At 48.8% G+C, this 25,373-nt stretch overlaps 1 protein-coding gene across 4 annotated transcripts in view; it reads right to left on the bottom strand.

Moving 5' to 3' along the window:
* The window catches only part of LOC138669911 (lethal(3)malignant brain tumor-like protein 4), a 215,266-nt gene that overhangs the window by 149,955 nt on the left and 39,938 nt on the right, over positions 1–25,373 (bottom strand). For all 4 annotated transcript variants that reach the window (XM_069756764.1, XM_069756765.1, XM_069756766.1 and 1 more), the window contains exons 7-8: positions 11,025–11,107; positions 10,152–10,256 (exon numbers count right to left, since the gene is read on the bottom strand). In XM_069756764.1, coding sequence (XP_069612865.1) covers positions 10,152–10,256; positions 11,025–11,107 — 188 coding nt within the window. The remainder of the gene's footprint in view (positions 1–10,151; positions 10,257–11,024; positions 11,108–25,373) is intronic.

The raw sequence follows: 25,373 nt of genomic DNA, 5'->3' as shown, positions 1-25,373 counted from the left end.
CGCACCAAAAACCAGACCAAAAACTGCATCAAAAACGCACCAAAACCTGAATCAAAATCACGCAAAAACCGCACCAAAACCTGAACCAAAAACCACACCAAAAACGCATCAAAACCTGAATAAAAACTGTGCAAAAACCACACCAAAAACTGCATCAAAAACGCATCAAAACCACACAAAAACCGCACCAAAAACTGCATTAAAAAAACACATCAAAACCGTGCAAAAATGCATTAAAAATGCAGCTGCGTTTTCTGCCAAGAGATGCAGATTTTTTGCAGAAAATTCTGCACCAAAATCTGCATCGTGTGCACACAGCCTAAAACTGACCTGCCATTATGATTCTCCAGGTCATTACGAGTTCATAGACACCAAAAATGTCTAGGTAATTTTTTTATCTAAGTGGGGGAAAAAAATTCCAAACGTTGCTAAAAAATAAATAAATAAATAATTGCGCCATTTTCAGATACCCATAGCGTCTCCATTTTTCGTGATCTGGGGTTGGGTGAGGGCTTATTTTTTGAGTGCCGGGCTGACGTTTTTAATGATACCACTTTTGTGCAGATACGTTCTTTTGATCACCCGTTTTTGCATTTTAATGCAATGTCTCGGCGACCAAAAAACAATTTTGGCTTTTGATTTTTTTTCTCGCTACGCTGTTTAGCAATCATGTAAAAAAAATTTTTTATTGAAAACAGCTGACATGTTGCGGCTTTGAAGTGGGCTCACCGCCGGAGCCCACCTCAAAGCAAGGGATACTGCCAGCTGACGTACTATTCCATCAGCTGGCAGAAAGGGGTTAATGAACAATATGTTTCAGTTAAAAAAAATAAAAATGAAAAAAAAAAATGGCGTGGGCTCCTGAGCAATTTTCTGCACCAGAGGGGGAAAGCCGACGGCCGGGGGCCAATATTTGTAGCCTGGGAAAGGGGGTAATACCCATGGCCCCTCTCTAGGCTATGAATATCAGCCCGCAGCTGTCTGCGTAGCCTTTACTGGCTATTAAACTAATTAAAAAAAATGACATGGGTTCCCCCTATATTCTATAGCCAGAAAGGGGTTTGAAGGGTGGTTCCTGCAATGCTGTCAGGACCAGGTTGAGGTCCCACGTTTCTAGTGGTCGTCTGTAGGGGGGAACCAATCGGGAAACCCCCTGAAGAAAAGTCCTTACTTGCGACTTGGTAGCAATGCGCCTTTGAAAGGGGGTAATACCCATGGCCCCTCTCTAGGCTATGAATATCAGCCCGCAGCTGTCTGCGTAGCCTTTACTGGCTATTAAACTAATTTAAAAAAATGACATGGGTTCCCCCTATATTCTATAGCCAGAAAGGCTATACGCAGACAGCTGCAGGCTGATCTTCATAGCCTAGAGGGGGGCCACGGATATTGGCTCCCCCTGGCTACAAATACCAGCCCGCAGCCACCCCAGAAACGGCGCATCTGTTAGATGCGCCAATTCCGGCACTTAGCCCCTCTCTTCCCACTCGACATTAACAACGGCCTGGAAGGGCAACAGGGTGGGAGCTGTGTCCCCCAATTAGAGGCTAAGAGAAAGAGATTTTACGGTGAGTACACAAAAATCTCCTTCACTCTGTCACCTCATTGGGGGACACAGGACCATGGGACGTCCCAAAGCAGTCCCTGGGTGGGAAGCAATGGACGAATATTGTGCAGACAGGCCGCTACACTTGGGGCACTGCCGCCTGCAGAACACATCTACCCAGGCTCGCGTCCGCTGACGACTGGGTATGAACCCTGTAGTGTTTAGTAAACGTGTGTAGGCTAGTCCAAGTGGCCGCCTTACACACTTGTTGTGCCGAATGGCCCAGGAGGCCCATACCGCCCGTGGCGAGTGTGCCGTAATACCGGCTGGAAGAGGAGAATTCTTAAGGCGGTAGGCGTCTTGTATGGTGGATTTAATCCACCTGGCAAGGGTAGCTTTGGAAACTGGCAGACCCTTGTGCCCGCCTTCCGGAAGAAGGGAAAGAGAATCAGACCTCCGGAAGGACGCAGTCCTAGACACATATATACACAATGCCCTGACAAGGTCAAGCGTATGCAGAGCCTTCTCCACTCTATGAACCGGGACCGGACAAAAGGATGGCAGTGAAATTTGAGGTGGAAGTGGGACACAACCTTCGGAAGGAAGGATGGGACCGTACGGAGAACTACCTTGTCCTGGTGAAAAACCAGGAAGGGCCGTCTGCAGGAGAGTGCTGTCAGTTCAGACACCCTGCGTAGCGAGGTGATTGCCACCAGGAAAACCACCTTCTGGGATAGAAGGCGGAGCGGGACCTCCTTAAGGGGTTTGAAGGGTGGTTCCTGCAATGCTGTCAGGACCAGGTTGAGGTCCCACGTTTCTAGTGGTCGTCTGTAGGGGGGAACCAATCGGGAAACCCCCTGAAGAAAAGTCCTTACTTGCGACTTGGTAGCAATGCGCCTTTGAAAAAAAAGCACTGAGAGGGCTGACACCTGGCTCTTAAGCGAGCCCAGGGATAGCCTGGCCTCCAGACCCAATTGGAGAAAACCAAGTATTTTGGGTAAGGAATAAGGGAGTGGAGTCTGGCCACGAGATTCGCACCAGGTAAAGAAAGCTTTCCAGGTACTGTAATAGATCTTGGCAGAGGCTGGCTTCCGTGCCCTGATCATGGTTCCAATGACGTCCAGCGAGAGCCCTGCCTGGGTTAGAACCCAGGTCTCAAGAACCACGCCGTCAAATTGAGAGCCCCTGAGTTCTGGTGGTAGAACGGGCCTTGTGATAGAAGATCGGGGCGGTCGGGGAGACGCCAGGAGGCGTCTACTGTAAGTTGTACGATGTCGGCATACCATGTACGTCTGAGCCAATCCGGTGCGATTAGGATGGTTGGAACTCCCTCTTGCTTGATCTTCCTCACCACCCTGGATATCAGGGGGAGAGGTGGAAAAATGTAGAGAAGGTGGAACTGGGTCCAGTCCTGAACCAGAGCGTCTGCTCCGAGCAACCGCCTATCATGTGTTCTGGCCATGAAGTTGGGACCTTGGCATAGAAGTGGGATGCCATTAGGTCCACATCCGGGGTCCCCCAGCGATGGCAAATCTGGCGAAAAATTTCGGGAAGGAGAGACCACTCTCCCGAGTCTTTTTCTTGTCGGCTGAGGAAGTCTGCTTCCCAGTTGTCCAAACCTGGAATGTGGACCGCTGAGAGAACCGACCCTGTGTCCTCTGCCCAGTGGAAGATATGTGACACTTCTCGCATCGCCTGGGTACTGCGGGTCCCCCCTTGGTGATTCACATATGCCACAGCCGTGGCATTGTCCGAATGTATTCTGATGTGAGAGGCTGCCAGTAAGTGATGAAAAGCCCTCAATGCCAGGAGGATGGCACGAATTTCCAGGATGTTGATGGCAAGGTCACTTCCACTGGGAACCACTTGCCCTGTGGTGTAGGTGCACTGCACCCCAACCCGTCAGGCTCGCTTCGGTGGTCAGAACCTTCCATTGACCTGTGAGAAAGGATTTCCCCTTTGCTAGCGAGGTTGGCTTGAGCCACCAGTGCAAGGACCTCTTGGTTGACGACGTTAGCCGGAACTCCCTGTCGAGAGAGAAAGGGTTTTTGTCCCAGTACTTGAGGATGGCTAGTTGGAGAGGCCTGAGGCAAAACTGGGCAAATGGAACGGCTTCTATTGCTGTCCCCATCCTGCCGAGGACTCTCATGGCAAACCGGAGAGATCGAGGGGGTTTGCGGAGGAGGGTGCGAACTCCTAGGCGGAGAGCCAGTGCCTTGTCCTTGGGAAGGAACACTAGACCCCTGGAGGTGTTGAATAGCATTCCCAGGAAGGTCAGAGACTGACTCGGGGTTGGTGATGAGTTTTGTAAGTTGACTAACCAGCCCATGCGACTCAGAGTGTCGATTGTAATTGAGACGCTGAGCTCGCAGTCCTTGAAGGTGGGAGCCTTGATGAGTAGATCGTCCAAGAATGGAACGACTACTATGCCTCTGGAGTGCGGGACGTCCATGGTGGCTGCCATGACTTTGGTAAACACTCTGGGAGCCGTGGCGAGTCCAAACGGGAGAGCCACGAACTGGTAGTGGTCCTGGTCAATTACGAACCTGAGAAACCTCTGATGGGCAGGTGCAATCGGTATATGAAGGTATGCGTCTTGTATGTCTATGGAGGCGAGATATTCTCCCTTCTCCATGGACGCAATGATGGACCGAAGAGACTCCATGCGGAAGTGATGGACCCGTACATATTTGTTGAGTTGTTTTAGGTCCAATATGGGCCGCACGCTGCCTCCTTTCTTGGGGACTACGAATAGATTGGAGTAGAACCCTCAGAAGCGCTCGGCCGTGGGGACCGGTACTATGACTCCTGCTTGAAAAAGCGAGGAGACCGCTTGTCGGAAGGCACGAGCCTTGGCCGGTGGTTTTGGGGAGACAGAAAGGAAGAATTGGTCCGGTTGGTTGGAGGTGAACTCTCTCTTGTATCCGGAAGACACTAGTTCCCTGACCCACCTGTCTTCTGTAATAGGCAACCATACTTGATGAAAGAGCAAAAGTCAGCCGCCTATGGGTGTGGTGTCTTCCGGAGTCCGTGAGTCATGATGAGGAGAAAGTCTGAGATTTTCCTCCTCTGGGCTTAGACTGGGCTGCTTTTGACCACCAGGTCTTGTCCGACCTTTGCGTCGACCGTGAGTTGTCCCTGCGTGGGGAACGGTTACGATTTTTAGGGTAGGGGAGGTGCGTGAGGGACTTCTTTGAGGCTGCGTCCGCTTTCCATTTCTGCAGCTAGAGGATACGCCGAATTGTGATGGCGTTTGATGCTATCCCCGCTACACCCCTTGCTGAATCCAGAGCTGCATAAAGCATGTAATCTGCTACGACTGCTATTTGAACCGCTTGGTCCGACAGCTCAGGAGCGGATGCTTGTAGGCCAGCTTGTAAATTTTTGGCCCAGGCTAGAATGGCCTTGGCAGCCCAAACTGAAGCGAACGCAGGAGCCAGGGATGCCCCTGCAGCCTCGAAAAATTGAACAAGCCATGCGTTCTACCTGTCGGTCTGCTGAGGGTTGAGCTATCTGGCAGTGAAAGGAGGGTCTGTGCTGCTAGTCTAGAGACTGGGGGGGTCCACTTCGGGTGGGTCTGTCCATTCCTTGGTATCCTTCTGTGGGAAGGGGTACCTCGCCTTCAGATATTTGCGATTAGTGAATTTTTTCTCAGGCTGTGAGAGCTGCTTTTTAAGGATCGCCTTAAACTCTGGGTGGTTAGAGAAAACCTTAGGCGGCTTCAGAGGTCCTTCGAAGCAAATCTTGTGTTCTGGGGCCTCTGGTGGTGGATCAGAAATGTCCAGCACCCGATGGATGGAAGAGATTAAGTCCTCAACTAGCGCTGTATTGCTAGGAGGGATTGGGATCAGGGACCCCTCCGTTTCCTTAACTGAGTCTGAGTCACAGATGCCTTCCGAATCCATCCGAATCCAATGTATCACTGAGGCATCCCCTGCTGGGTGAGCTGGGGCGGAGGCCTTCTCTGGTCGGGGATTGCCGAGATCTGCATTGTCTGCCCCTGGAAGGGGACGGTCTAGATGACCTAGAACTACTGTGTCTCTCCCTAGAAGGGGATGACCATGTGCTATGGGATGACGCAGATGAACGTGACCTGTGGGTCCGCTTGCGTCCTGACCTAGACGTGGATCCTGTCCCTGAGTTAAGCTCCCCCTTTGCTGGGTAACGGTCATAGCCGAGGCATGACTCTGCAGAGCCTGAAGCAATGTGGAGGTTAGGATATCTATAGACTGCGTCATAGATTGCGACATCTGAGTGACCCATTCCGGCGTGGCATTAGACACTGAAGCATTGGCAGGGGCCTCTTGGGGCTCTGACACAGTAGTCTGAGTGCAGTGCTGGCAGTGCGGGTACGTGCTGCCACTGGGGAGAGCGGTCCCGCAGGCTGTGCAGAATGCATAATAGCAGTCCTGCCTGGTTCTCTTGGACCTTGAGCCCGGCATAGTGCACAGAGTGCAAAAGGGCTGTGCTATGCAGAGCACCTTACAGGGGTAGCTATGCAGAGGAACCTATAGGGGAGCCTTACAGGGAATATGGATTCACAGCCGAGTAAAACAACCCAGCTGTGATCTTACCCCACCAGTTTGCTCCTAGGTCCAGCGCCGAAGAACCACAGTCCTGTGCCCCCCGGAGACTGGCTGGCCTGGTCCTGCTGACCGGGAGATTCAGGGTTAATCCTTGCTGCAGTAGAAATGGCAGCCAAGGAGAAGAGGCAGGGGGAGAAGGGGGCGGAGAGCTGAGGAAAAAGTCGGCAAAGCTGTGAAAAACGCGCCTTTTTTGTCTCGATCCGCCCCCTCTGTGACACTGTAGAGTGTCAGATTTGTCATCCGGGGCCGGAGAGGAGGCGGCAGCTTCAGCTAGGCCAAAGCTGCGGCCTAAATTAGATGCCTGATGCCCAGAAAGGCTCCAGGCCGGCGCGGAAGTCCGGGAGGGGGTCGGATCTGAACCGGACCCCCCCCTTTCCCCCCGGATTTAAAGGCAGGATAGCGGTGGGGCTATAAGCGGAAGGGGAGCCCTGTGAGGGGTCCCCCTGAGGCAGTATAGAGCTGGTGCTGCCGCAGATACAGGGGCGCAGTGAGAGCCCTGTGTCTCTATTGTGCCATGCCTGCCTGCACTCCCCCCGACCCCGACAGGAGCCCGCAGCTGGGCTGGGGTCCCTGGATGCAGGCACAGTGTGCTGGCCCATTGCTGGGAGCTGCAGAGTGCTGCCTGTACAGGCCCTACCTGAGGCGTCTCAACCTAATGCCCCCAGAGGGAGATTAGGGATGGTGTTGCTATGGCCTTCAGGGGGCTTCATCCTCGCCTCGACCTCAACCCAGAAACCAAAAGGAATTGGGGAAGGAGGGGGGTTCTCGACTTCGAACAAGCACCCGAGGGACTGGGGAAGAAGTGACATAGAGAATAGCCATCTCGACTTCAACCGGGCACCCTGTAATAGGGGGCCAAGGAAGGAGCCATGCCGGGAGTCTCACAGGAGACCCACTTTTCTTCATCTGTAATCCGTCAGAAAAAAAGGAGTAAAAAAAATCTTAGGTGTGCCTCCTATGCGACACTAAGCAAAAACTGGAGAAGGCTGATGCCGTCCAGGGGTGTATACTGCAGAGGGGGAGCCACGGTTAATCTTTTTCAGATTATGCATAGTGTCGCCTCCTAGTTGACAGCAGCATAACACCTATGGTCCTGTTCCCCCAATGAGGCGACAGAGTAAAGTATTTTATTATTCTTAATTTCACCATACTTACCGTACTTGATCGCCTGCAAAAAAAATAAAATAATAAACCAACCATATACTACCTGGCCGCCGCAGTCCAATTAATAACGAGTGTCCCACGACGATCTCCCCTATAGAACAGTGACATCGGGTGATGTCACTGCTCTATAGGACCTCCAGTGACACACTGACAGGAGACAATGGCTCCTGCAGTGCATCACTGAGATTACCTGAGACGCTCTCACTTTATGGCAAAGCTGTGTGACAATTTTCACACACAGCAGTGCCGCAAGTGAGAGTAGGGACAATTTCTCACAGGGGCGGAGGAATACATTGTGAGGAATACATTGTGGAAGGATACCTTCCATCATTGTATTCCTGGAGCCCATAGAGAGCGGTCGCATCAGCTGATGCGGCTGCTCTCCACGGGAGATCGTTGTGGGACACTCGTTTTAATTGGATATATGCAGATCAGGGAGTATATTGTTTGTTTATTATTTTAATATTTTTTTCAGGTGACACTGGCTTCGGGGATCAAAGTGACAAGGTGATGGTGAGTATGTACTGTATGCATTTTGTATGTATGTTTTGTATGTGGCATGGTGCATGTCGCGTGGTGCATGTTGTATGTACTGTGTGTGTAATGTATGTTGTATGTACTGTATGTGTGTAATGTATGTTGTATGTTTGTTATATGTACTGTATGTGTGTAATGTTTGTTGGATGTATGTTGTATGTAATGTATGTTGTATGTATGTTGTATGTACTGTATGTGTGTAATGTATGTTGCATGTATGTTGTATGTAATGTATGTGTGCAATGTATGTGTTATGTATGTTGTATGCACTGTATGTGTGTAATGTATGATGTATGTATGTATGTATGTATGTACTGTATATGTGTATGTGCTTTTTTTTGTACATTCAGCACATTAGCCGGATAATGGGACCACTACTGTCCCATCATTGGCTAATGTGTCACTCACTGCCACTGTAGCAGGCATAGCCCGATGGGACTTGTAGTCCCATCGGACGATGCCTGCACACAGAGACACACACACCAATGAGACAGAAACATACACCCCCGTCCGAAGCAGACCCACCGTGCAAAGCAGACCCACCGCACAGCCCCACCCCGCCCGCACTCTACAGCACCTTCCGCAGACCCACTGCGCAGAACCCCCGCCAGCAGATCCACCGCCGGCAGATTCACCGCACAGACACCCCCCCCCCCCCCCCCCCGCCGCAGCGCAGGCCACAAGTCCCAGCGCATGAGCATGGCCAGCAGACCCCAGCCCCGCCCGCAGACCCCAGCCCCACCCACAGCCCAGTCACTCTTGATGAGTGACCGCTGTCTGTGGAGGCTGGGTCATGCCTGCTCATGACGTCACATCAATTTCCAGAGTCTGAAAATTGACGTGACGTCAGAGGAAATTAGCGGCTGCAGCCTGGGGGTCACGTGACCCGGACTCAGCCGCCGCTCACAGGCGAAAACGGCAACAGAAGGTATTTAGAAAATTCATTAGGGGCCCCGGGGGTGATACATTGGGGGGTTAATTGAAAGTAGTGGAAAACCCCTTTAATGCTAACAGGTAAGGTGGACCTAGTTTCTTCTCACAGATGAAGGTTTTAGTTTCTGGACTTCCATTTATTAAGCATTTATGGAAAATTATTTTGATATACCGTATTTTTCGGACTAAAAGACGCACTTTTTCCCCCCAAAAAAAGGGGGGAAAATGGGGGGTGCGTCTAATAGTCGCAATGCAGGCTTACCTAGGTGGCAGAGGTGCGGTGGCAGAGGTCCGGTGGCAGAGGTGCGGTTGCGGGGGTGTGGCGGCAGAGGAGGCGCAGTAAGCGGGGTCCCTTTCCCCGGTATGGTGATGCAGCAGGCCCGGTATGCAGCAGAGCCGGGTGAATCCTCTTGTTATCGGTGGTGGCGGCCATTTTCCGGAGGCCGCGCGTGCGCAGATGGAGCGCTCTGCTTCCCGGGGCTTCAGGAAAATGGCCGCCGCGATCTCCATCTGCGCACGCGCGGCCTCCCGCGGCCATTTTCCTGAAGCCCCGGGAGCAGAGCGCTTCATCTGCACACGCGCGGCCTCAGGAAGATGGCCGCGCCCACCGATAACAAGAGGATTCACCCGGCTCTGCTGCATACCGGGCCTGCTGCATCACCATACCGGGGAAAGGGACCCCGCTTCCTGCGCCTCCTCTGCTGCCACACCCCCGCCACCGCACCTCTGCCACCTAGGTAAGCCTGCATGGTACGCCAGGGACCCCTCTCACGCCATACCTCTCACTGCACCTCCTGATCCCAGCACCTCCTGATCCCAGCACCTCCTGATCCCAGCACCTTCTCATCCCAGCACCTCCTGATCCCAGCACCTCCTGATCCCAGCACCTCCTGATCCCAGCACCTTCTCATCCCAGCACCTCCTGATCCCAGCACCTCCTGATCCCAGCACCTCCTGATCCCAGCACCTCCTGATCCCAGCACCTTCTCATCCCAGCACCTTCTCATCCTAGCACCTTCTCATCCCAGCACCTTCTCATCCCAGCACCTCCTCATCCCAGCATCACCCCACCTTGCCTCCTGTGACCCTGCTCTGCCACCGCCATAAGATACTGTAAATTCGGACAGTAAGACGGACCCCCATGTTATAAAAAATCTTTTTTTCTGCAATTTTCACCCCAAATTTGGGGTGCGTCTTATGGTCCGATGCGTCTTATAGTCCGAAAAATACGGTACGTTGAAAATATTTCCAATGGTAGAACTCCTGTAAGTTTTATTGCGTCCTTTGTGAGTGATTCAATATGACAATGTGGCCTTGAAACCAGAAAAGATTGTGCATCCCTGCTCTATAATGTTCACATTATTGCAGCACATATTGGCAGCTCTTACCTCTACAACAGTCAGGACACAGTGCAAGGATGGATGTTCTGGATCAATTCCTTCTAACTTTAATCCCACTCTAAAGCTATTCCGTGATTGGGGAAAAGACTGATGCTGAAAGAAAAAAAAAATGTTAAGGCTATGTGCACACGTACAGGTTTTTTCGCGTTTTTTTTCGCGCTAAAAACGCTATAAAAACTCATTAAAAATGCATACATTATGCATTCTATCATTTAGAATGCATTCTGCATGCTTTGTGCACATGGATGCGTTTTTTTCCGCGAAAAAAACGCATCGCGGTAAAAAAAATTAGCATGTTCATCATTTTTGCAGATTTTCTGCGTTTTTCCCGCAATTCTATGCATTTGGGAAAAAATGCACAAAAAACGCACCAAAAACGCGGTAAAAACGCATGCGGATTTCTGGCAGAAATGTCAGGTTTTTGTCAGGAAAATTTCTGCAAGAAATCCTGACGTGTGCACATACCCTAAAAGTGCCAATAGATAACCAGAAAACCATTGACAGTGGAGCCAAAATGCTGAGCTCTGTTCACAGTGTAGAGGCTATTCCCAGGTACATAAGATAAACTTTGATAGAAGCTGAGCTGCACTACCTGGGAAAATCCACTACACAGTGAATGGAGCACAACTTGTTGGCAACGGAATAATTTGCAGCCGATCGTGGGGGTCGTGGACCCCACCGATTTCATATTGATGACCTATCCATTGGAAAGGCCATCAATATATTAAGCCTGAAAAAAACCTTTAAAGAAGAAAGCATTCAGGACTAAATCTGTAGTAGAAATTACTCATAAAATAACAAAATAAATTACTTATAATTTAAGAGCTGTTCCAAATAAAGATGCGATCTTACTCAAAATACCTCTTTGAAGAGCTTCAGTGGCGCAGCTGGCATCTTCTCCTCTTCCAGGTATGAAACCCAGTTCCATAGCTGCTTCTTCTGTGCTGTATTAATCAAAAAGTAGTTCAATCAAATGAAAATCATACTATTAAAAGAGTGAACAATGTGTGACATAGGGAAATGCAACTATAGGAATAAAAAACACCCTGAGCTCCAAAATGCTTTGCCTACATCATGCTGCTGTCGGATTATATAGCAAAACCTGCTGACAGATGCCCTTTAATATGAATGTGGAGACCTGTGTGACGTAACCAGTGCCTTCCCCCCTCCCAACAATCGACAGGGGAGTTGAGTTGGCCAACGAGCGGTTACGAACCTTTGCCCTCCTCCGCTTCTTCCGCTGTGACTTAGTATCGTTAACAATGGTTTGTTAAATTCCAGCCGAAAATGCTGGAAAGAGAGTGGTGGTGTCTTTGGATGCCCATAAGGCCTTTGACTGTGTAGAATGGAATTACTTGTGGTCGGTTTTGTTGTGCCTTGGGTTCGGGTCTAAGTTTATATCTTGGGTGGGGTTGCTATACTCCTCTCCAATGGCAAAAATTAGAGTAAATAATAAATTATCTGATAGTTTCTCATTGCATAGGGGTACAAGGCAGGGCTGCCCATTGTCTCCGTTGCTATTTGCCCTGGCTGTGGAACCCTTGGCTGCTAAAATAAGGGAGGCACGAGAGATAAAAGGATTTGTCTATGGAATGAAGGAGGAGAAGGTGTCTCTGTATGCTGACGATATTTTGTTATTTTTGGTGGACTCAGGGGAGAATCTGGATAACGCGGTGGCATTAATTGAGGAATTTGGGGAATTCTCTGGACTCAAAATAAATTGGGACAAATCGTGCATTATGCCCATTGATGAGGTAGAAAAGGGTACTGAGGAGGTGGAAATGTCAGCAAAATTGAAGGTAGTTTCGAAATTTAAATATTTGGGGATACAAATCACCCTTTCTTTGACAAGGTTTGAAGAACTTAATCTAAGCCCTCTGCTACAAAAAATACGTACCAAAATTTCAGCGTGGAACAAACTACATCTCTCTGTAATTGGAAGAGTGAACCTTTTGAAGATGATTGTGATGCCACAGCTGTTATACGAGTATGTACTGCATAATTCTCCAATTTGGATTCCGCAGAGTAGGTTCCATAAAATTAAATCGCTGTTTGGCGAACTAATATGGGGGGGGGGGGGAGGGGAACCCAAGGTTTAAACAAGAAACTTTGCAGAGGCCAAAGGCGGAAAGGGGCTTGGCGCTCCCTAACCCTTGGGTATATTTTTTATCAGCACAATGCCAGCATATTGGAGGATGGGGGGAGGAGATGGGAAAGGGGCAATCGCCCAGTAGTTTGAGTTATTTGATGGGAAAATTGTCTCTGGGTGAGAGTTTGGAAGGGGGGCAATTTTTGAAACTGGGTTCTCGGTTTCCTACTGTTCTCCTAATTCATAAGGTATGGGAAAAAGTTAAACAGATTAGGGGTGTCACAGGCCTTACCAAATACTCACCTATATGGGATAATATAAACTTACAAGAATTTAAGCAAATGGAAGGATATAGGCCATGGAGAGAGGCAGGAATTAGAAAGATGGGTCAGCTAATGGGTCAAGGGGGACTTAAGTCATTTGTGGAGTTACAAACAGAATTCCAGTTATCACATTTAAATTTATATTATTATAAAAGAATTCAGCATGCGTATCGGTCGCAATGTCGGAGAAAACTTATTGAGATCCAGATTGATATCACGCTGGCTTCCATTTTGGAGAACAGCGGGACAAGGGGGGCAATTTCAGAAGTGTATAGAGATTTATTATCCACCTTTCTAGCCAAACATCCCATCAAGTCTAGAGTGAAATGGGAAGCTGAATTGGGAGAGATAAATGATGATAGATGGGAATCTATTTTAGAATATGTGACTAAGATCTCTATGAGCGAACCTGGGAGGATGTCTCAATTATATGTGATTCATAGAGCTTACAGAACTCCCGATAGACTGTTCAAGATGGGTTTGAGGTCTGATTCCGAGTGTCCACGATGTTCGCAGGAACAGGCAAACATGTTACACATGCTGTGGCACTGCCCTAGATTGTCCGCCTTCTGGACAGTTGTATTGAATCGGATTGAATTGGTATATAGGTGCGTCATTCCCAGAGACCCTTTGGTCTGTATATTAGGTTATGTGGAAGAAATAGCAGTGGTATCTATGGTTAAACTGGCGATTGCTAGACTGTTATTCATAGCAAGGAAATTGATAGCTCGGTTCTGGATCAGGGAGGAGCCTCCGACTAGACGAGACTTTCTTACGCAGGCAGATCATATAATTTTATTGGAAAAAAGTATCTATACTAAGAGAAATAATTTAGATGTATTTCAAAAGATTTGGCAGCCATGGATAGAATGGGATTAGAATTGTGGGGAGGATGCATAATGTTATAGATGATGTTCATACTATACAATCGTATTTGAATTGGGGAAGGAATATCGGATGGGAATTTGGGAAAGCATTAAAGGGGTCTCGAAGGGGGGGGGGTTAGGGAGGGAAAAGGGGGGGAGTTATGTTCATAAAATATATGATTATCTGTGAATAACAGCTTGATGTCATTTGTTATCATTGATTTTCCTTAATAAAAATTTATCTGATTAAAAAAAAACAATGGTTTGTTACATATACATAATCATAAAGGGTTTTTTTATTTACAAGTTTACATCTATCCACCAGTTAGGTATGGCAATTCGCACCCCATTGACCTCTATAATGGAGGGAGGGTGGGACACAAGCTTCCAGGTGTCCTACCGGGGGGGGGGGAGGGGCATGGGAAAGGACGTTACTGGCCCGGACACCTGCATTTAACCCCTGTAGGTGTGGCCGTAGGAGCCTTCCCCTTAAAGGACCATTGGACGCTGGGCATCGCAATTAGTGCATTACCAGGGGGAGTGGTGTGAGGGGGAAACTGGGCACTGACAGTATTTTATTGTTATTTATCATATGGGTTCCACAGTCAGAGGCACGTTCCTTAAGCAGTACCGTACCTGCCAGACTGTGGAGACCTGTGTGTCGTAGCCAGTGCCTTCCCCCATCCCAACAATCCCGTAATGAAAACACTGACAGGCCTCGATGGGTTGAACAGGTCGGTCACAGTTTATTAATTACAACAGCAGAGAAAAGGCAATTACATTTCGTAACGGGCGGCTCATCACCGAGCTCCTGTCCCCGATCGACAGACAAGTTGGCCAACGAACGGTTATGAACCTTTGCCCTCCTCTGCTTCTTCCGCCACGGAGGATCCCATGTATGACCTAAATGGGACTCCGACGTCCACCCATCAACATTAGGTGTCTGTTCAACTCCATCCTGTAAGCCGGACAAAAAAAAATAATCTAGGCCGATGTCTGTCAGGTGAACTCCATCCGGTCTTAATAGGGCTGTGTTATCCCTTTCCAGCTGGTGGTGCTGAACTCCGATACCACATTTTCCTCCCACAAATTTTCCCATCCGAGCATTGAATTTCTTCCTTGTGCGCTCTATGGCATTTGTATCCCTTGCGCCGCGCCAGACGACCCGTGGTATCATCTCTGACCACACCAGTATCATATTCGTGAATACACAGCTGAAACGTCCTTGTCTGTTGTCCTCCATTTATAAAGATCAGCGACCTTTTGCTTTCTGAGATCGTTGCCACCCACGTGTAACACTATTATCATCGGGTGTTTCGCCCTCCTTGAGATGTCAACTATCTCTTTGAACACCTGTCGCCATTGGAGGCCTCTGATACCCCTCCAGTTGACTTCTAGACCCGGGAAGCCTAGATTTCTTCCTCCCGACCGCAGCTTGGCCATTTTTTTCGCCCAGTAGACATAGGAATTTCCTACCGCCCAAACATCTACTCCTGTAAGAGATAAGCCGGATTACTTACCGGTAATGCCCTTTTAATGAGCCACGACAGCACCCACAATGAGAGAGGGACCCGCCCAAAGGAACAGGAAACCTACAGAGATAAAAGGGCAGTCCCCCCTCTCCTCCTCAGTTGTTTTTCAGAATACGAGAGGAACCGCCGTTGTTAAATTAGTATATATATCCGCAATTTGTTTGTAAGTTATCTATATTCACCCATGAGAATAGCCTGTATACATAATTAATTAGGGTGGGAAGTGACAGGGTGCTGTCGTGGCTTATTAAAAGGGCATTACCGGTAAGTAATCCGGCTTTTTACCCTTCGCCACGACAGCATCCACAATGAGAGATTTTCAGAGAACCTTCACCTGGGTGGGATCACCGTACTAAGGACAGCTCTCCTGAATGCCAAGTCAGATGCAGAAGATAGACCAAGTCTATAATGTCTATAGAAAGTCGAGGGTGATGACCAGGTTGCGGCCTTACATATGAGCTCGATGGAGATGTCTTTATTCTCCGCCCACGAGGATGATACGGCTCGAGCTGAATGCGCCTTTACTCCCTCTGGAGGATCTTTGCCTTTTGACAAGTATGCAAGATGGATAGCCTCTCTGATCCACCGGGACAAGGTAGCTTTTGTGACCCAGTGGCCTTTTCGGTGACCCTGAAAAGATACAAACAGAGCCCTACTCTGTCTGCAGGACTGGGTTCTCTCTATATATTTTAAGATTGCTCTTTTCACATCCAGCATATGTAGTTTCTCTTCCTCTGGATTTGACGGATTGTCATAAAAGGAAGGTAGAAAAATCTCCTGAGATCTATGGTAGTTTGTTGCTACTTTGGGGAGATATGATGGATCTGGTTTGAGAACTACCCTGTCCTGGTATGTCATTAAGAATGGAGGGTCTATAGAGAGAGCCTGGATGTCTCCCACTCTTCTGGCAGAGGTCAAGGCTATCAATAGGGCTACCTTATATGTAATATTCTTCAGAAAGATAGAATGTAAGGGCTCAAAGGGAGTTTCAGTCAACGCATCAAGGACCAGATTCAAGTCCCAGGGTGGTAAACGTGGAATATGCACTGGTCTACATCTTTCACATGCTCTAATAAATCTTGCTATCCACCTGTCACCAGCTATGTTAGCACTATAAAGGGCTCCTAAGGCAGACACCTGAACTCTTAGGGTATTGACTGATAAGCCCAGCGCATGGCCTTTTTGTAGAAATTCTAGGATAGCTTTAATAGGCACCTTATTAGAGAAGGGTTTTATGTAAAAATTGAGGAATTTTCTCCATACTCTGCTGTATATTAAGGTTGTGGACTTTTTTCTACTTAGCAGTAAAGTATCAATTAGCTCTTGAGAAAACCCTCTTAATGTCAGTATTTGCCTCTCAAGTTCCACGCCGTAGGGTGGAGGCCCTTTACTTGTGGATGGTAGAATGGACCCTGAGACAGTAGGTCTGGTGTCATTGGCAGAATCCAGGGATCGCAGACTGACATCGCTCGAAGACAGGAGAACCAAGGCCTCTTTGGCCAAAATGGTGCTATCAATATTACTCTTGCTTTCTCTTCCCTTATCTTTTTGATGACCAATGGGATTAGCATCATTGGTGGAAAAGCATATGCCAGATCGTAATCCCACGGATACTGGAGTGAGTCTATCATGTCTGGATTGTCTGCCACATTCAAGGAAGCGAATGCCCGTACCTGTTTGTTGTTCCTGGTTGCAAATAAATCTATCTGCGGAAGACCCCATATGTCCACTATGTTCCTGAATATTTGAGGATTGAGGGTCCATTCTCCCTGGCGTAGCGTGTGGCGACTTAGAAAGTCGGCCTTTGAGTTTTCTATACCTTTGATATGGAGAGCTGTGAGTGATAGAAAATTGAGTTCTGCTAAGTTGAAGATGTTTGCTGCTGAAGACATCAGACTTTCTGATCGCGTTCCGCCTTGACGATTTAAATATGCGACGACCGTTGTGTTGTCTGACAGGATTCTGATATGAGATCCTCGGAGCTGGGGAAGGAAAAAATTCAAGGCATAATAAACTGCATTCAATTCTTTCCAGTTGGAGGACTGCTGGATCTCTGACGAATTCCAGCGACCTTGGGCTATATATTTATCCAGATGGGCTCCCCACCCTTCTGGCCCTGCGTCGGAAGTGACTAATTTAGAGGGTGTTATTGTCCATGAGACTCCTCTGGACAAATGGGTTTTATCTAACCACCAGTGAAGTGAATTAAGTACATCTTTGGACAGGGTAATTTTCGTATTTAAACGACCATGGCAATGAGATTGCGCATGAAGTGTCTGGTGCTGTAGGGTTCTGGTATGATATTGGGCCCATTGGACCACAGGAATGCAGGAGGAAAGTGAGCCCAAAAGAGACATGGCACCTCTAAGGGACATTTGAGGTTTTGCCCTTGCCATAGTGACTTTTGAAATTATTGTTAATTTTTTGGATTCTGGTAAGAAACATTTTTGACTTACAGAGTCCAAAACTAGTCCTAGGAAGGACTGACGGGTTTCTGGATGTAGTCTGGACTTTTTGAAGTTCACAATCCAACCCAAAGCCTGTAACGATGAAATAGTATTAGTCAATCGTTCTTTACATTGAGAGGCTGAATCTCCAATTATTAAAAAGTCATCTAGATAAGGTACAATTAGCGTCTCCTGATGACGCAAATAAGCCATCACCTCGAGCATAACTTTTGTGAAAACCCGAGGAGCCATAGACAGGCCGAACGGCATGGCTGTAAATTGAAAGTGACGGATCCGGCCTTGTAGGTCTACCGCCACCCTGAGGTACTGTTGGTGCTCCGCATAAATGGGAAGATGATAGTACGCATCCTTCAAATCTAGACCCGTCATAAAGCACCTAGGAAACAAAAGTTTAATCGTAGACCTTATTGATTCCATTTTAAAGGTATGATCGTACAGAAAGGAATTTAGTCTTTTTAGATTTATTATAGTACGAAAAGTACCATCTGGTTTTGGAACCAGAAATAAAGGGGAATAAAATCCCCTCTTTTCCTGATTTTTTGGTACTTCTACGAGAACATTCTTAGCCAAAAGGCTTAGAATTTCTAACTGAAGCGCTTTTTGCTGTTCCGGCGCTTTCAGTGATGTAACAAAAGTATCCTGTGGGAATTTTAAGAATTCTAATTTTAATCCAGATTTTACTAGGCGGAGAATCCACTGATTTGAAGTTATAGGTTTCCACTGATGGTAAAAAAACTTCAGTCTTCCACCCACGGGAATTTCATCATTGATGGTATCTGCCACGTTTAGATGTTTCGGGATTACCGAATGAGGCACCTTTCGGTTTCTCCTTCGTTTCCCAACGCTCTCTTTGCAGCTCATATGGCCTTCTCCTGTTAAATGGCCGCCTTCTAAACGCTCTCCTATAAGAAGGAAGAAACTGTTTAGGGAATCCCTTCCTTCTTTCTCCTGCTTTATTAAGTAGGTCATCAAGAACCTTCCCAAACAGGAACTCACCCTGGCACGGGATCATGCATAATCTAGATTTAGATTGTGCATCACCTTTCCATCCCTTCAACCAAAGGGCACCTCGGGCTGCATTTACAAGGCCCGCTGATCTTGCTGCCAGCCGCAAGGAGTCCACTGAAGCATCTGTTAAGAATGCCGTAGCGCTTCTAATTAAAGGAATTGCTTGCAAGATTTTTTTCTCTCGCCACTCTACCTTTAATCAGCTGCTCCAGCTGGTCTATCCATACCAATAGTGACCTAGCTGTGCAAGTGCCCGATATGGCGGGTTTAAAGGCCCCTGTATTTGTTTCCCATGGCCTTTTAAGAAGAGCTTCAGTCTTGCGGTCCAATGGGTCTAGTAAGATCCCTGCATCTTCCACAGGGAGGGACGATTGTTTTAAGGTGGATGCTACCGCCGCATCCACTTTTGGCACCTTGGACCAAACTTCTAACTCTTCGTCACTGAAGGGGTAACGCCTTTTTGAAGAGGAGGGAAGGAACCCTTTTCCCTGTTTGTCCCATTCTTTCTTTACAAGATCTTTCACGGCGGAGACCACTGGGACAGTTCGCAGTTTTTTGTGACCTAGGTCTGCGAACATAATGTCCTGATCTGACCCACTTAGTGTCTGGACAACCCATGGTATTCCTTACTGATTTTATAAGGTTATTTATGCTGTCCAGTGGAAAGCATGCTCCGCTCTCATCCTCAGAAGAACCGGATGATGATTCCGAGGTATTAGAGGACCGAATTAACCCCTCTTCTGACTCTGAACTAGAAGGAAGGGGACGGCTTTTACTCCCTTGTTTCTTCTGGCTTTTTGATCCTAGAGATTGGATCTCCTGCCTAATTATTGCCCTGATGTTAGTGGTGGTAACTGCAGCCTCATCCTGTAAGATTTGATTTATGCAATCTTGACACAACCTCTTTGGATATGAATCAGGCAGGGGTTGTATACACAGGGCACACTCCTTATGTTTCGTTTTACTGGTCCTTTTAGCCTATGGGGAGAGGGTAGAGAAGGAAGGGATCAGCTTATAGGTAGAGGATTAAATACGCTCACCCAGTGAAGCATTCATTGTGCCGGTCTTGGAGGAGGAGACGCTGTGCGGCTTCTAAGTAGATCTGACTCTCTACTCCTTCTAACATGAGTGTCAGACTCATTAACAGAGCGACCACTCTTCTTTGCTGCTGTAGACTTTGAGGCTTTAGCGCTGCTGTCTTTGCCAGCGCTCACCTGCTCCACCGCTGGTGGATGCTCCTCACGCGTTGGGGACGACATTCCGAGCACAACCGCTCTGTGTCCCGGCTCCATATTTGAATGGGCGGTGATCTGCCGCGAACCAGGCCGCGAACCGGAAGTGCTTTCACTACTTCCGGTTCAATCAGGACACAGCGCACTTACCAGGGAGACGCTGCTGCCGCCGGCCCCTAGAAGCGCCGCTCCTGCGTCCTCCTCACCATAGGCCGGGCTTAGCACCCGGAACCTGCCGGGAACGTAACCAGACGAGAGGGGAGGCTGGATACAGTGGCTCCCCCGACGCTGCTACTGACGCCGCAGCCCCTGCCGCTCACAAGGAGACCAAACAGGCGGGTGCATGAGTCAGGTACGATGGAGGTGCTCCAACTACCTCGACATGTAGGTTATCCAGGATTTCCGATAGGAACAGGAAACCAACTGAGGAGGAGAGGGGGGACCGCCCTTTTATCTCTGTAGGTTTCCTGTTCCTATGGGCGGGTCCCTCTCTCATTGTGGATGCTGTCGTGGCGAAGGGTAAAAAAATATGTTAATTCAGCAAATCAGGTCTTATGTATCTGGTGAAGAATGCGGATTTCCAACGACCCATTCTCTGCACCTCGGCCTCTGATACTCCTGCTCTAGCTGCTTCGGTGGCTGCACCGATTCGAAACCAATGTGTTCCGTACTCCTTCGGATTAGCGCCATTTTTTTCCAAGCATAGCTTGAAAATTTCCTGAAATTGATACTTGGTCAGAGGGGACCAGTCTGTATGAGTGAGAAAAATCTGCTGGCATGTCTTACTCCAGCAAATATTTTGACGATTTTTAGCGGGCATACTGGGTCATCTGCAGAGTTAACCAGGACCCATGTGCCCCTACCAGTGGGATCACACTTGGATTTTTGCACTCGAATGTGCAGAGCGTCGCTGCATATGACTATATCCTCATTAATTCGGCCTCCTACTGACACATTTTTTTTTACTGCGGTAGCAATTCACTAATGCGCAGTGCTCCGAAAAGGCGATTGCAAAAGCTGCAGATATGAGGACCACCTCGTATTGCGATGTGCAGACTGATGGGGATATTGAAATAATGTCGTGCAATAGTCTCCGTGAAATGGAGCGACGGCATTCTTGGCTCGGTTGAAGCCTTTTCTAGCCTTTAATGGCTTGCTTAATGAAAAAGAACTTGGTTACATCGGTCCACCCCATTAACTGAAAGAAAAAGGCTAACCCCGATAATTTACGTTGTGCCAACATCTCGCTTTCCTTTAGCACTAGAAATTCCATCGTCACTGCATTTTTTGTTCGGTCGCATTTATCGACTGGCCTACCCTGGATTAATGAGCACCACTCCTCCCAAGCCTTACCCTAGACCTGCCAGGAAGCCGCGAAACGGAGGTGCTGATTAAGGGCATCAGTGATGCGCTTTGGGACTGGATTCTGAAAGCCTAAGGCTATGTGCACACGTAGAAAGATCCTCTGCGGATTTTTCCGCAGCGGATTTGATAAATCCGCATTGGAAAACCGCTGCGGTTTTTAATGCGGATTTATTGCGGATTCTACTGCGGATCCCGCTGCGGTTTTACATCTGCAGTTTTCTATTGGAGACACAAAAGAGAATAGTAAAGCCAAAAACACTCAGTTTGAAAAAATGTTGCAGTAATCCGCAAGTGCTAGTAAAAGATGTAAAAAACAGGGTATTTGGTTGATACGTTTTTTGCAAAAAATGTATACTAAGCTGCTCTACCAATCTTCACGGTATACCCTTATCAGAGCAGTCCTAACTAATGTATGCAATCCCTATCTGATGTATTTAAAAACCTGATCATCTGTATATAACCTGTGTGAACAGGGTTCAGAGAGGAAAAATCCATGTGTGCATACAGGGTAGAACAGCTTTTGTGCAGATAGCCCAAGAGGACTTGTTCACTGTGCAAGTAGCCCATGTGTTCCTGTTCCAGTTTTCTATTGGAGCAGGTGTAAAACCGCTGCGGATTCCGCACAAAGAATTGACATGCTGCGGAAAATAATCAGCTGTGTTTCCGCGTGGTTTTTTCCGCAGCATGTGCACTGCGGATTTCATTACCCATAGGTTTACATTGTACTTTAAACTCATGAGAAACTGCTGCGGATCCGCAGCTGCCGAAACGCTGCGGATCACAATGCGGATCTGCAGCAAAATCCGCATCGTGTGCACATAGCCTGACAATCGGAAAATAACAGTGAGTTAATGATATTATCGTCTACTTCCGCCACCAAGGTGGTTCTACACCAAATATTGTTTTCCAACCATAGCAGCGCTAACCGGCGTTAGAGGGCGAGTATGGGCAAGGCTGTAGATGACATGTTGTTCAGTCTCTTGCTGTTCTTGTAATTTTTGTTTGGAAACGAATGTTCGCGTTTCTCAACTGATTGGCCCATATTTCAAACAGCCGCCACTATTGAGAAAATTTCCCATAGGTCTGAATGGCGCCCCCAGTTTGATGTTGTCCATAGCTCCAGCCAATCGCTTTTGCACCATTGGTTTTTTTAGATTGCTGCAAAAACCCTCTTTTTTGCTCCACCCTATTGCTAGCCCTAGGTCCTTGCTTGCTGTTTCTCTAGCCATGACAAGTATGTTCGTTGTTATATATGCTTTGCCGACCAGAATTACGCAGCAGGCGAATGTCAGTAGACCCAATAATGCCTGCATTTGCTGGAGGGTTATTTTTTTATACTTCACAGAAGCCTTCAACATCTGCCGTGTTTTTTGTATTTTATCTGCCGGTAAGCGAAAAACCATTATGTTGGTGTCTATTTCAATGCCCAAGAAAGGCCATACATCGCATGGTCCCTCTGTTTTTTTGTTTTTTTTTTTTTTGGGGGGGGGGGGGGCCCAGCGCTTATGCCAAAGTGCCATGATATAAATTTAAAATTTTCTAGTAGGAAGGAGTAGAGTTTAGAATTTTTGGGACCAACGAACAAAAAATTGCTGCCTGTTTAGTACCAAACTACCCAGTCCCCGAAAGTACCCCATAGGCAAGCACATATCAAAATAATAGCGCTGGTCCACCTTGCATTGGAAACATTCAGGATGCACGTGTAATAGGCAGAATGCAGATTATATGTATGATTTAGCTAGGAGGGCTCCGGGTCCGGCTGCACGGACTAATTCTACAGCCTTATTGAAAGACGTGTATGTGACGGAAGAAGTTTCCTCTGGGGGTATAGCATCATTAACATATTTACCACGTTCCTTTTTTTTTTTTAATAATGTCTAACGGCGATATTTTTGAATGGCAGCGACTGAAAGGGGCCGCTATTCTACCTAATTCAACTTCCTTTTGTATTTTTTGTTTTAGAATTTCGGGGAATTCTCAAGCAGATTTTAGGTGATCAGATTTCCACTGTCGGCTGAGCCCACCTCAGGGACCCATGTTCCACCGTCCACTGAGCCCACCTCAGGGAACCAAGTTCCACCGTCCGCTGAGCCCACCTCAGGGATCCACTTTCCACCATCCGCTGAGCCCAACTCAGGGATCCACGTTCCACCGTCCGCTGAGCCCACCTCAGGGACCCACATTCCACCGTCCACTAAGCCCACCTCAGGGACTATGTTCCACCGTCCGCTGAGCCCACCTCAGGGACCCAGTACCGCACGATTGCGTTAGCTGCTGAATTAGCTCCTTTATCGCTGTGGTTCTCTCACTTTCTTTTGCGTTAACCCCTTTACACATCGATTCGTCGTATACTTTGGAACACTCACCTCTGTGCGCCACTGGAGGAGTGCAAACCAATACTGGAGGAACCCCGACTCCCACTGATGCCGAAGGGGTGATGTCACAGTATGAAGAAACTCCGACTCCCACTGAAGCGATGGACTGGTCAATTCGTTGTCTGGAAGCCCAGGAAGATTGAGAGGCGTATTCCCGGATGTTAGCTAACATTGGAGCACCTGACTGTTGTGCGCTCGAGACTGATGGCAACCAAGTGATGGTGGAATTCCCGCTCTGTTTTGTGCGCCTACACGGTAGCTGACTTGGATGGAAGGCCTGGAGGATGGGTCTCCCAGGCTGATAGCCTTGGAGGGTGCACGCGACTTTTGGTGTTTGTCGTGTGCCAGATAACGCCTGTCTGGACTCTGCGACGAGTCGCAACCCTTCTGATGTGGCTGAAGAAAGCCATCCTGAGGCCCGAGATCTGCGGCAGCTCCTATGTAAGCTGCGCCTGCGGTGGGGGTGACTTTTAGAGGGGTAGTGATAATCGTGGCAGGAGTTGTTAGATGAGGATTGGGAAGACGTGTGGCGTCTACCCCTGCATCCGCCGTTGCTATGTGGTGTGCTGAGGGGAATTGTATATTGAATTTTACCGTAAACAATACCATTGTATGCTATTGTAGGGATATGACGGGGCGGGGGTTAATGGGAAATCTTTATTAGCCATTTTGTCTGTGATTGGTGCGATTACATTAGTGTTAATACTAAGTGCCTTTTCCTGCTGAAGAGCGAACTGCTCGGTCGGGTTGGTCTGATCAGCGCACTCTGCAGCAGAGTTTATGAACCTCAGGCCGGTCTCCCATTCTCCCAGTGCAAGCTTTGTCGTTGTGGCGGCCGGAGAGATACAGGAGACCGAGCCTGGGCCGGCCCTGCTGTGTCTGAAGGGGACCGGAAATGGGGGTGCTTGGTGCCTTCTCACCAACATGCTGACTGCAGCTGCAGAGCGCGCCCATCGGTCGGGTTGGACAGACCAGCGCACTCCGCAGCTGCATACAGTGTCCCCTGCACCGTCCCCGTTTTCCCGTGCAGACACTGCGGCCATGCCCGCACTTAGAAAGGCGCTGGACGGGCACGGGAAGAGATGCTGGGATGTGGGCAGAGCATCGAGGTGATGCACCGGAAGTGGGCGGAGCCTCACAGTGACGACCCGGAATGGGCGGTGTCTGCAGTGGCCTGGGCCCGGCGCATCCCCGGCCTGCACTGTGGAAGCGCACTGACGTGGGGACGAAGAAGTGGCTGTGGCACGGCGCCCCGCGATGGGTGCCCAGAACCCAACCTGGAGCCGCTCCGGACGGTGGGAGCCCTTGCACAACGTACGTCGCCTCCACACCGGAGGCCCAGCCACTGGAGCGCCGGCCAAAGAGGGACCGCCAGAGCGGATGCCGGTGACAGAACGAGCAGGGCCAGCGCACGGGGGCACAACAGGTGAGGGGGCGCTGAGTCTTCTAAATGGGAAGTCAGCACTCGGCAGGAGGGACGCCCCAGGAGAGGCGAGGGAAGGGTGTGGAGAAGCAGGGAAGCACTGCAGCCCAGGGGAGGAGGGCGACACCTCAGGCACGGAAGCATGCATGGACAAGGGCATGGAGAGGGCACAGGGAGGTGAGCGCCAAGGCCAGTAATAAGGGCTTGAAGCCAGTGCTCACGTTCCTGTGCTGCTCTCTCCCTCAGGGTCTCCACCAGGGAATCGGGCTCCAGGAGGGACCTACAACAAAGGCTTCCAGGTGTCCGACGGGTGGGGGGAGCTACTGGCCCGAACACCTGCATTTAACCCCTGCAGGTGTGGCCGTAGGAGCCTTCCCCTTTAAGAACCATTGGACGCTGGGCATCCCAATAAGTGCATTACCAGGGGGAGTGGTGAGAGGGGGAAACTGGGCACGGACAGTATTTTATTGGTGTTTGTCATATGGGTTCCACAGTCAGAGGCACGTTCCTTATACAGTACCCTCCCTGC

The sequence above is a fragment of the Ranitomeya imitator genome, chromosome 3, assembly GCF_032444005.1.
Source record: "Ranitomeya imitator isolate aRanImi1 chromosome 3, aRanImi1.pri, whole genome shotgun sequence".
Classification (NCBI taxonomy): Eukaryota; Metazoa; Chordata; class Amphibia; order Anura; family Dendrobatidae; genus Ranitomeya; species Ranitomeya imitator.
This window is presented reverse-complemented; position numbering and strand designations above follow the sequence as displayed.